Here is a 12,587-nt window from a genome sequence, read left to right on the forward strand (position 1 = left end):
ATTCGAACGTAATGTGGCGCAAGTGAAGTAGTTGGTCGTTGTAATTTATTAAATTATAGAATTTCAACCACTTTTGGTCACTACTTGAAGGTTTCTAGTTGAAATAATTTATTATTACTGGTAATGATAAAAAATAAAAAATTCAATTCGAATCTCGTATTTAATAAATTCAATAAAAAAAAATTTTCAACTTTAAATTTATTTATAAGAAATATTAAATAAAATAAAAATAAGAAACGTTAGATGTCTAGAGAAACTTTAAATTAAATGTAAAGAAGTTTTTAAATGTCTTTTATTTTTCATTTATTTGGTTAAAAATAAAAACTTTGAATTTATATTTATTTTATTTTGACATTTAAATAAGTTGTAACTTATTTTTAAGTTGCAATAAACTCTTGACCTTTTTATAAATTTTATTTAATGAGTTTGCTTATTATTTTTTTATTTAAATGAAAATAAAAACATATAATTACATTCAAACGAACGAAAAATAATCGATTGTGACGTAAAACTGATGATAGGTAATTAATACTGACTAACAATTACTGACAAGAAGGTTTGATTTTGTTGGTTGTGATTACTCAATAAAAATCAGTTCTGATATATGAAAAAATCGGTCACTTTAACCGACAAATCGGTAAATACAAATTACGAAATCAGTTATCACTACACGGAGAGAAATTTATGGTAACCGTTCTTAGTACGTTTATGGAAAATCATCCCATACCGTTATGGTAATGATTACTTGGGATTATGGGATATAGGCCCATACTTTTTGGGAAAAGTTCCCATAAGTATGGAAACAATTCCCATCATTATGGTAACAGTTCCCATATCGCATGTGAAATAATTATGGTAATGATTACCATAATATTATGGTCATCGTTACCATAATACTATGGTCATCGTTACCATAATACTATGGTCATCGTTACCATAATATTATAGTAATCGTTACTATAATAGTATGGTAATGGTTCCCATATATTATGGTAATCGTTGCCATAATATTATGGTAATAGTAACCATAATATTATGGTAACCATTACCATATATTATGGTAATGGTTACCATAGTTATGGTGATGGTTACCATAGTTATAGTGATGGTTCCCATATATTATGGTAATGGTTACCATAATGTTATAGTAATGGTTCCTATAATATTATGGCAATGGTTACCATATATTATGGTAATGGCTACAATAATAGTATGGTAACCATTACCATAATATATGGTAACCATTACCATAATATATGGTAACCATTACCATAATATATGGCAACCATTACCATGCATTACGGTAATGGTTACCATAGTTATGGTAACCGTTACCATAATCGACATTTCAATAAAACCGGTTACCATACATTTTGGGAACCATTCCCATAATTTATTGTAATCGTTACCATAAATTTCTTTTCGTGTGGTAATGATTACTTGGGATTATGTGATATAGGCCCATACTTTCTGGGAAAAGTTCCCATAAGTATGAGAACACTTCCCATCATTATGGTTCCTATATCACATGTGATTATGTTCTAATAAAAAATCAAATTGTTTATTACTTTCGACTGAGCAATTATTTTTCAGTTAAATTATTAAGTAATTACGTTAGAGCAGTTTTTTTTTATTTGTAATCACAATTATTTTTCTAAGGAAATAAAAAAAAATGTTGAAAAAACGAACAATGATTCGACGAGGCATTTTGATTGATGGATAAATGAATGTTCATTGATGTCTTCCAGCCGGAAGACGACGGAATTTTCTACCCTCTTAATATATATGACCCTTGCCAAATCAAATTTAATCTCTACACTTTTATGTCTCATTCTCATAATTTATTTAATCGTCATTTCTACTCGATTACTTTTACTATTCACTAATAATTATAGACCTAAATTAAAGATCATTAAGATTAACTTAATAAATTTTCGTGCTTTAGTATATAAATACTACACGGTAAGAAATTTTTGCGGGTATCACTATGCCAGTATGGCCGTGAACGCCATCCTGTATGGTATCGAAGATTTTTATAGGTTATAAAATTGTATGCATAGATTATTCAACCATTGCGGGAATAGTAACAGTGGCAATAGTTTTCGTGGACGCCGCAATGTCAGTTTGGCCGTCGAGCCCACACTGCGTTGCCGTATCCACAATGTTTCTGGCAGATAAACCTAGTACAACGATATATATATATATATAGTTTTGATGGTACATTGAGAAAAATAATCGGTCGCAGCTACCGATTATTTTTCAGTAGCCGCTACCGATTATTTCGGTACCAGTTACCGAAATAGTTGGTAGCTGCTACCGACTACCAATCAGTAACGGCTACCAAAATAATCGGTAGCTGTTACCGAAATAATCAGTAGCTGTTACCGATTATTTCGGCAACAGCTACCGACTGAAATCTGTAGCAGCTACCGAAGATAAATCGGTAACTGCTACCGAAATTATTGGTAGCTGTTACCGAAAATTAATCGGTAGCGGCTACTTTTTTCAATGTAATACGATAGTATACATTGATTGACACGATAGAAATTATGGCGGGAAAAACTAGTAGCATTGTGCCCTCGGCATTGTAGTATGGCCTCAGGGCCATGCTGTTTCGCCGTGTCTGCTATGCATACGTGTGAGCAATACAATAGCTCCAGTACTCTACAGTATAGGAAATAACGCCATACTTCTGGGACTCGTTACAATATATACTGTCTTGGAATATTTCACATACTGTTTTAGTATCTGTCTTGAGACCATACCAGCATGGTGTTGAACGCCATGCATTTCTTACCATGTATGAACGCTTATACTTTTATAATTAATTTTTGCCAAATAATTAGAATAACTGAATGATAGCAGATTTTTACCAAATTTCCTTGAAAATATTTTCCGATAAAAAGAAGTGAATGCTGATTAAAAAAATAACCGCGTGTTACTCAATCCCATTTAATCATTTCCCTCAAACAAATCAAGCCGTCTAATGTTTCGTTGTTTTAAATTAATTATTACGAAATAAAAACTCGTAATCGGTTTATGATAATCCAGACACAAGATTAAACAAGCCGTTAAAAAACGGGTAGAAAAAAAGGTGAAGAAAAATTCCATAGACCAAAGTTCAAACGAATGCTCATAATATCACGTTACAGAAGTAAGTCCGAGTGTATGTACTTGTTTTATGGCTTCAGTTTAAACCAAAGAAACCTAATAACCTTGTCTACTACTACCGTGTTCATGTGATATCGTTATACTCTTCTATAGTAATTCTAATAAAGCATTAAAATAAAGTTAATAAGATATCAAGTCTTGTACTATACGTTAAGCAGGGAAATAAATATAAAAATTTGAAAAACGGTTGAATCCCGAAAGTTTCCACTGTTTTCGAGCTCAGGGAGCTCAAAAATATTGTAAATTTTTAGCAAGACTTAGAACTGATCACTTTTTGAGGCAAATCGGGCGAGAAGTTTCAGAGTTTTACGAAACAAACCTAGTCGGACCGAAAGCAATAACTTCCCGCCATAAAAATTCAAATGTTCAAAAAAAAGGGAAGTTAGTGCTTTCGGTCCGATTTTCGAAAATCGAGTTTTCATTAAATCTCGAAGTTTTTAAGTCCTAGGAAGGAGGTTTTTTAGATTTTTTTTTGAAAATTTTCAATTTTCTTAGCGGGAAGTTCGATATATTTGAAAAAGTAGTTTTTAAAAAATGTAATAATTTTATCGAAGTAGAATATTCGAATGTACTTTTGAATAATAATATGAAAAGTAGCAACCCTTCATGTCTATGTAACTGTCTGAGTATAACTGCGGAGTTCATTAAATAAGTTTTAAATTGAATTTTTTTTATTGAATCATTTACTTATTGAAACTATCGATAATAAGCAAAAAGTTTAAAATGAAAGGAGCCGAATTGAATTCATTTAAGGGGTTAGGGGTACTCAGGGGTATGAAAAAATGATGATTTTCAATAATTTTTTTTTTGTAGTTAATTACTTTATTTGACAAAAATAAAAACATAGCTTTATTAGAACACGTTTCGATTTGACTTCACGAAAATTTCAAAAAAAAAAATTAATAATTCAAAAAGTTATCGCTGTTTTTGTAGAGCCCGTTCCTCCCGAAGTCCTTTGCGGTGATCATCATAAGTCCTTGGAGATTCATCTAAAATCAATCGGACAAGAAAAATTAGTTTTATTAATAGATAATCTTGTGCCTGATCGAAGCTTTTTTTTTTTTTTTCGAAATTAACAAAATGGCGGCCTCAGGAAATTTTTTTCAAATTTTCGAGAAAAAAACCGACAGTTTATTGTTAAAAAAAAATCGAAATTTTGAAAAAAAAAAAAAATCCTTCGATCAGGCACGAGTTTTTAATGTATTTCAAAAGTACAATAAATTTTATTGAAATCTACCGAGCAGTTTTTAAGTTACAGTGATCACCAGTTCAGAAAACATAGTTTTGAGAAAAACGCATTTAAAGTTTTGCTATGGATTTATGTCGAATTATAAGAATTATTTAATAACTTACACTGAGTCATCTATTCCTGGACCATATAATAGCTCTTCAGCCGACATAGCAGCTTCCAAAATATCGATTTGCTGGTGCCTACGTTGCAATCGACCTTCTCGGGTGTTATCATTAGCGCGCTTATCTGCTACTTTGATACGTGCAGCATCCATTCTTTCTGCATACCGATGAGAATTAGGCCCACAATTAAGTCCTAGTGTATTCATCAAGACTAATAATGAATTTATACCCTCATTAAATATACACATAGCAACGTATGCAGCTATTTGTACGATGGTAAAACTAGTATTTACCGTTTTTGGGCATATTTTCCATACTAGTTGGTTAAAGCTTTCATTATTATTCTGATTGAATCCACCTACACATCTTGAAAGTAAATTTTCATTACTAAGATCTTCGTATATAGGCTTGATAGCTTTTAAAACATCAGAAGGTAAAGGAGAATAATCGTGAGAAAAGGTATCAAGCTCTCCTCTTGCTTCAGCGCGCTGGTAAGAGCACCAAGATTCTTCGCCTTTTGGCGAAATAACTCGAAAAGAATTTGTCGGATTCACTTCAAATTTTCACACAATATTTTTAAAATATTATACTTTAAGAAAATGCAAAAAAAAAAAAATCGATTTTTTGAAAATTCTGACTACCCCTAACCCCTTAAACGACGAAATTTTGATAGTTCAATTAAATTAGTAATTTAGATATGGCGTCAGCTAAATTTTCCTTTTGTCGTAGAAGTATATGGAAGATGAATAAATAATCCTACCTTGTGTGTTGCCGTTCAATTGATTGGCTGATTGCGTTCCTCCCGGATAATGAGGTGAAAGATGAGGTGAAGATTGATCAGGATTTGATCCAGAACACATTGAATGAGAATTCTGGTTACCGCTACTGTTACTACTGTTGGTAGTCGATGAATTTGTACCTGAAACTGGAGGCTGAGATGATTTCTGTTGAGCAGTTGGCGTCCCCGCGGGCATTCCAACACCCTGTGTTTGTTGATGCTGATGCTGTTGTTGTTGTTGCTGCTGCTGTTGTTGCTGTTGTTGTTGTTGCTGCTGCTGATTCTGATTCTGCTGTTGGTTATGTTGCTGCTGCTGGGGTGTCGGTGGCTTTTGAATGAACCCTGAGTCGTTTGGCGAATCTACAATGACGACAGTATATTTGAATATTCATGATATATATATATATATATATATATATATATATCGGTCTTTAGAGTTTAAATTTAATAAAAGAATATTTGTAGCTGTGTAAAAAAATTATTTTTTAATGAGATTTTTTATATTATGCATTAATTAAAATTTTTCTGACAAACTAGAGTATTTTATTATTTTTATTTGTATGCTTTGTTGTGTAAGCATGGATGTTACTTTGTTTTAGCGAATAAAAAATTTATATACAAAAAGTTTATTTTGTATATAACAAATACAGTGTAATAAATTTTTCTGTAAGCTTTGAAATAAACTAGGACTTTCCAAAGACTATGCGGTCTATAAAAAATTTCAGTATTTTATTACTATCATAAAAAATTGATTCTATTTATTTCGAAAGGAATAAATAACCGGAAAGAATACAATAGTAAAATTATAGACATAAATTATATAGAAAATGAATAAATGAAAAATATAACGAACAAGGGTTTTGTTCGAGTTCAATTTTTGGTTTTAATAAATTCCGTGAGTTAAATTTGGTAAATATACTCTGTGGAATCAGTTTATAATAGTAGGATAGTTGGATGAATATTTGGTAGAAAAAATTTTCTTTATAGTGAACAGAGAAAAAGAAAAATAAATTTATGTGAAAAGTCGATAACGCTCTTTAAAGTTATCTCATTCTTCAATAGAAAATCCGCGGTTGAATGGTAACGTAAGCTGGTTTAGGCCCGGAAAAAGTATAAAAAAGTACGTATTTATTATATATACATATATTATATACAATATATATAGATATATACATTACAGGTTGTTCACTCGACATGGTGAATATAATAACCGTTCTGAAGTTTCCTACCATGACTATATTTTGTAAATATATATATAAAACTGAGGCATTTTGTACCCCGCTGTTTAAGGTATTCTGTGCAAAATCTTTCAGTAATGATTTTAAAAAAACATCTCCTTCAAAATAGGATCTTAAATTATAATTTCAGAAGACTCACGGAGAGAATTTTATAGTAAAAGCTATCATCTAGTTATAGTAAAATTTTTAAACTGAATTCGATAGAAGTGAATATCATTTAATTTATTAGATAAACAATCTGAATTGTAGTATCTACCGACTATATGGCAAAATCTGCAACTATTGATGATAATCACACTGAGAAAAAAAACTAGTTTTCTGAACTATGAAAAACATAGTTCGATGAAGCCTTCACTATTACCCTCAGTTCAGATAACTAATGTATAGTTATAAAATGTACGATGATATCATAGTTGTTTTAAGAGGATGTGCCATCTATTCTCTTTCTCACACACATATGAACGAACGGAACTGTCCTTGTTGGACTTACATTAGCAACTGGAAATTTCAAATGAGCCGTTCTCAGATATAAACTGCAATTTCCGAACGAGAAACATTTCATTCGATAAATAATAAGTTTACGCATCGAATGACATATTTTGTTTAATAATTTGGGTCTTTACCTGTGAAAAAGGTTCATTTGAAAATCACCTGGTACACTCTCTTAACTGTGTTATAGTTCAATGAACAATGACAATAGCGAACGTAACTAAGTAAAAAATGGTATTCTTATTACAAAAAAAAAATGAAGAAAAATCCTTAATTATATTCGTCGACGACTTAAATGATGCTAAATTAATGAAATTATAATCGTACTATTGCTGAAACATTTGTGATTCTGCTGAAGTATAAGTTCTGAGAAATGATATTAAATAGTTACCATAACAAAACAAATGCTTAGTTAAAACTACTACTTTCAAATAGCTTCGGGCACTATGATTAGATATAGAAGTAATTTGAGGCCAATTGACCCCCGAAAAAAAAAAAATTTAATGCTAAGTCGGTCCTTCAGAGGGTCACTTTTGTGCTGTGAGATGCCGTAACTCACCTGAGGCCGCGTAAAAATTTTTTTGTCAACTAATTGAATTTATCTTACTTATTTTCCAGCTTCTCGATAGAATAAAATTTACTTTGGGTCAATCAGTTGAATAAAAAATAAAACTTCCTCAGGATTGACCCTCAGAGGGTAAAATAAAAAAAATGCTTGAAAAATGAACACAATAAATACATAAAAAAAATTCCTTCGGGTAGGATCATTCTCTTTTAGACAAACATCTCTACGAAGAATTGAAACCTCCCGAAGGATGTTTTTTTTTGCATTCAACTTCGACCCAGTTATTTTTAATAAATGTTCCGTTATGAACTAGCACAATAGCTTATTTTTTTTTTTCATGCATGACGGACTCTACAGAAGTTAATTATAAAAATTAAAAAAAAAAACATACAATAGTTTAACTGGAAAAAATTGAAAATCAAATGAAAAGTTATGAAAGTTTTCCCTGATAGCCACACTTTAGCTCAGCTAGCTCTGCAGTGAAACATTTTCGGCTAACTTAACGACAAGTTTATGGTAAGCCTCGGCTAGATAGTACTTGCGTGCAAGTTGATGCAAATTTACTGCCGTCATCTGAATGTAATAACAGAAAAACTTGCCGTCAATTTGAAGTGAAACTTTAAATCAACTTAACGTCATTTTCTGACAGTACCCGTATGAAAAAACCATATACTGTCGATAATATATAAAGAAATATATGGTAAATAACTGAACATATATGGCGGCAAAATTATTAATATTGATTGATATATGATTTATCATATATAATAATGTATACGTTTAATATTATAATAATCCATATCATTTATAATATATGTGATTATATACATGTGATATTGTATGAAAAATTATATGACCGCTTTATATATTAATTTATAACGTAAAATATATGTTTCATCTTATAAATTAATTTATAATTTCAATATTATTATAATTCATATAATTTATAATATATGTAATTCTATACATATGATATTACATCTCAAATTATATTCTCGTTTTATATATAAACTTATAATTTCAATATTATAAAAATTTCGATATTATTATACATAAATAATTTAAAAAATACACTCATACCAAAAATTAAAGGAACAAAAAAATTTTAGAAATTTTTTAGTGATTTTTGCAAGACTGTAACTTGATGAAAAATAATCGTATCGAGATTTAAAAAAAAAAGCATTTTATAGCTTGAAATCTTAAGTTTTATATTTGTAAAAATATATATATAAACATATATCTATATAAATATATATTAACATACATTTATACAAATATATGTGAACATATATTTATATAATTATATATTTACTTGTATAAATATTATACGTCAGTCATATAATTAAATCATATATCTTATCATATAACTTAAAGTATAGTATAAAATATTATAAGCAATACTTATAAGTTAGCATGTGAAAAAAATATATTTCCGATATATATGTTGCAAATTATAAAATCATATAATATTTCGGCAAAATTTTGTATATGGCTCCATATATGACTTCTTATAATTCCATATAATTTATAAAATATGTAATTGTATACATATGATATTACATCTCAAATTATATTCTCGTTTTATATATAAACTTATAATTTCAATGTTATAAAAATTTCGATATTATTATACATAAATAATTTAAAAAATACACTCATACCAAAAATTAAAGGAAAAAAAAATTTTTAGAAATTTTTTAGTGATTTTTGCAAGACTGTAACTTCATGAAAAATAATCGTATCGAGATTTAAAAAAAAAGCATTTCATAGCATGAAATCTTAAGTTTTATATTTGTAAAAATATATATAAACATATAAATATTATAAGCAATATTTATAAGTTAGCATGTAAAAAAAATATATTACCGATATATATGTTGCAAATTATAAAATCATATAAAATTTCGGCAAAATTTTGTATATGGTTCCATATATGACTTCTTATAATTCCATATAATTTATCATATATTTTTAATTATACTGAAGCTTATATATTGCTTTTTCATACGGGATAACACTTGCAGTCAAATTGAATTCAAGTTACAGACAATTTACTGTCAACTTAAAGGTTGACAGTAACCTTTAAGTTACCTTTAGAATACGGCAGTAGCTTGTAGTTAACTTACGGTTAGGGTGACTATCAGGGTTGTTAAGAAAGTGCATCAGTTGATAATATTTTTATCTACTGTTGATAACAACGATTTTTAGACTTACCGTTCTCTGGTATTGTCGTGATCGGACTATCAGGAAGCAGGATTCCTTTTTGTACCAACTCTTCTCGATTCGCTCTAACGGAAATTTTTCTTTCAAGAGCTGAAAATAAATTCAAGTTTGAATCATTGCTTAAATAATTTAATTACTTGGTAATCTAAGGAGTAATTTATATGTAAAATAATATTTACATCGTGATGCAGCTTCAAATTTATCAGATTTCTTTTTCCGTTTCCATTTCCAAGGTTTAAATAATCTACCGAATGCTGAAAATTTACTTTTCCTCTCGAGTGGCGGCGTCCGTGCCCCCGAACCCAAACTATTTGTCCGTAAAGCGGCTCCATTTTGTTTTTTAGCTGTAACACAAAAACAAAATAATCATCATTTATTTTAAACTATGGTTCAGATAAGTGATAAAAAATATTATTAGATATCTATTTTATATTAAAATTTTCACGAATTTATGATAACGTCTATCGGTTATCAGCTCAAGGTAATGTCTGATAAACTCAGTCATACAATTTATCAGCAGATTTCTATCTTATCTACTACTAACGTAGGACAAATTTCTGTGGTTGATAACGACTTGTTTTATTGATAAGTTATTTTTTTGCTGATAAGATTAATGTAATTTAATTTATCAATTAAGAAAATTTGGTTTTTTGTTATCGTTATAACTTGACAGAAAATTTTTATAGTATTTTTCTATTTAATGTAATTTATTTTTATGAACACACACAGAAATATGTTGGCTCAAAACCGACCAATTTTTATTATGATTTCGACCAAACTTGAAACAGAAAGTGAAGCATCCAAAAATTTATTGCTCTTATGAAAAATTATTATGCCGCATCACAATTATTATAATGTATGAAAGTAATTGTTATTAAATCTTATCGATAATGTACCTGAAGATCGTAACGTTTTTCGCCCTACGAAAAAAAATTTGGAAAGTAAAAAATCTACTGGATGACTAGATTTATAAAATGTTTCGCACGTAGATGCTAATATGTCAGCAGAAAATCTTAAGCTAACCCTTAACTCTGAAACTAACCCTTAAGGGGTAACGGTAACCGATTTTCAATTCAATTTAATTTACGGACAAACACTAGAAACCTAAAATAGAGAGTCTTTAGCGTTTTTTTGAACCTTAACAGAGGGCTAGAAATTTGGTATTTTCAAAAATTCTAATTCGTCTCCGAGAAAAATTGTTTTAAAATTCTCATTTACTCAACGAGTGCAACAAAGATAGTCTCGTTTATTTTTCTGAGTGTGAGAAAGAGGTCCGGTACCGTATCCCCTTCAGCAGTCAAATTTCATCAATTTTGTTAATTTTCGTTGTTCGAAAAACGTTCCGATCTTCAGGTACATTATCGATAAGTGTCTCGCGCGTAGTAAGAATTATGATACAGCATAATTACTTTTCGTATGAGCATAATAATTTTTTGGATGCTTCCCTTCCTGTTTCAAGTTTGGTCGAGGGCATAATAAAAATTGGTAGGTTTCGAGCCAACATTTTTCTCCGTGCGCAGTTAGAAATTTTGTATATTCGTGTTAAAAAATTATTTGTTTAAATTTTTGGTGCTGATTTTCAACACAGAAATCTGTTTATTCGACAAACTGTTTGTGTTATTTTACTTTAACAGTTTTTTATGTTAAATGATTAGAAGATCTGTATTGTAAGACATTTCTTGTGTTATTCGAAAATTAATACAAAATTTGCGTTGTTTAGCTAAACACCCGCACGTTTCTTCATTACTATAAACAAGCAAAGCATTGTAGCAGCATTGTCTGCAAGGAAACTTGGATTATAATTGATTGACAATTAAATATAATCATAGATAACTTGAATATTTTTATGATCAGGTTCAATGATTTTTTAATTCTTATTTTACACAGTAAAAAATATTGTGTTAAAATCAACACATTCTGTGTGTTAGAAACGGTCCACACAATATTTGTGTTATTTTTCAACACAGACTATTTGCGTTGAATTTCAACACAAAATTTGTGTTAAAATTTCAACACTTTTTTTGTGTTGATTTTAAAGTAACACTTAATAAATGTTGATAATATCGATTTTTATACTAAGTAACACTTTTAAAGTGTTGAAGAGTAAATCGATTTAAAATTTTAAAGTAACACAGAGAATCGTGTTGATTTGACACAAAATAATCAACACAAAAAATTTAACACGGACCGTTTTTAACACAGATACACAATATGTTTTACTGTGTACGGGAGGATAATTCGTAGCTCCGTTTTTTAGAAAAATCACTGAAAATCTAACTAATTGTTTGCTAAATTGACATAAGTTGTACTAAGGGTAGATCAGTATACTTGAGTTGGTTAGATTATGTGCTTATATTTATTAGTTAATTTTGACACGAACAGTCTGTTAAATTTACACAAATTTTCTGTCAAAATAACAGAGTTTGTGTTCAATTATTTAACATGAAATTTGTATTCAAGATCAACATAAACGCAGTGTTCAATTAACACAAAAATTTGTGTAGACCGTTTGCCCCACACGATTTGTGTTTAATTTAACACCAAATTTCTAACTGCGTACACAAATTAATTCGTGAATTGATAAAAAGAAATTACTTTTAGAAATTTCTGACCAGTAAAAAAGAGAATTTCAATGTTAAATTTTTTATATATCTATGAGTACTTATTAAAAATTAAGTGAATGATATAATATACGTTGTATATTAATATAATTAGTATCGATTCAATATACGAAGTAATTATCTCTAATTAGTGGTAAGGTACTAGCATA

General features: G+C 29.3%; 1 protein-coding gene and 1 long non-coding RNA gene across 8 annotated transcripts in view; one reads left to right on the forward strand and one right to left on the reverse strand.

Annotated features, from left to right (window-relative positions):
* The window catches only part of LOC130665876 (phosphatase and actin regulator 4A), a 215,155-nt gene that overhangs the window by 94,953 nt on the left and 107,615 nt on the right, over positions 1–12,587 (reverse strand). For 6 of the 7 annotated variants that reach the window (XM_057466503.1, XM_057466504.1, XM_057466505.1 and 3 more), the window contains 3 exons: positions 9,997–10,161; positions 9,809–9,907; positions 5,285–5,662 (listed from right to left, as the gene is read on the reverse strand). In XM_057466503.1, coding sequence (XP_057322486.1) covers positions 5,285–5,662; positions 9,809–9,907; positions 9,997–10,161 — 642 coding nt within the window. The remainder of the gene's footprint in view (positions 1–5,284; positions 5,663–9,808; positions 9,908–9,996; positions 10,162–12,587) is intronic. The other variant, XM_057466502.1, reaches the window with a different exon arrangement.
* Positions 1–12,587, forward strand: part of LOC130665880 (uncharacterized) — a 91,472-nt gene that overhangs the window by 12,235 nt on the left and 66,650 nt on the right. The gene's annotated exons all lie outside the window — the stretch shown is intronic.

This window comes from Microplitis mediator, chromosome 3 (assembly GCF_029852145.1).
Source record: "Microplitis mediator isolate UGA2020A chromosome 3, iyMicMedi2.1, whole genome shotgun sequence".
NCBI lineage: Eukaryota > Metazoa > Arthropoda > Insecta > Hymenoptera > Braconidae > Microplitis > Microplitis mediator.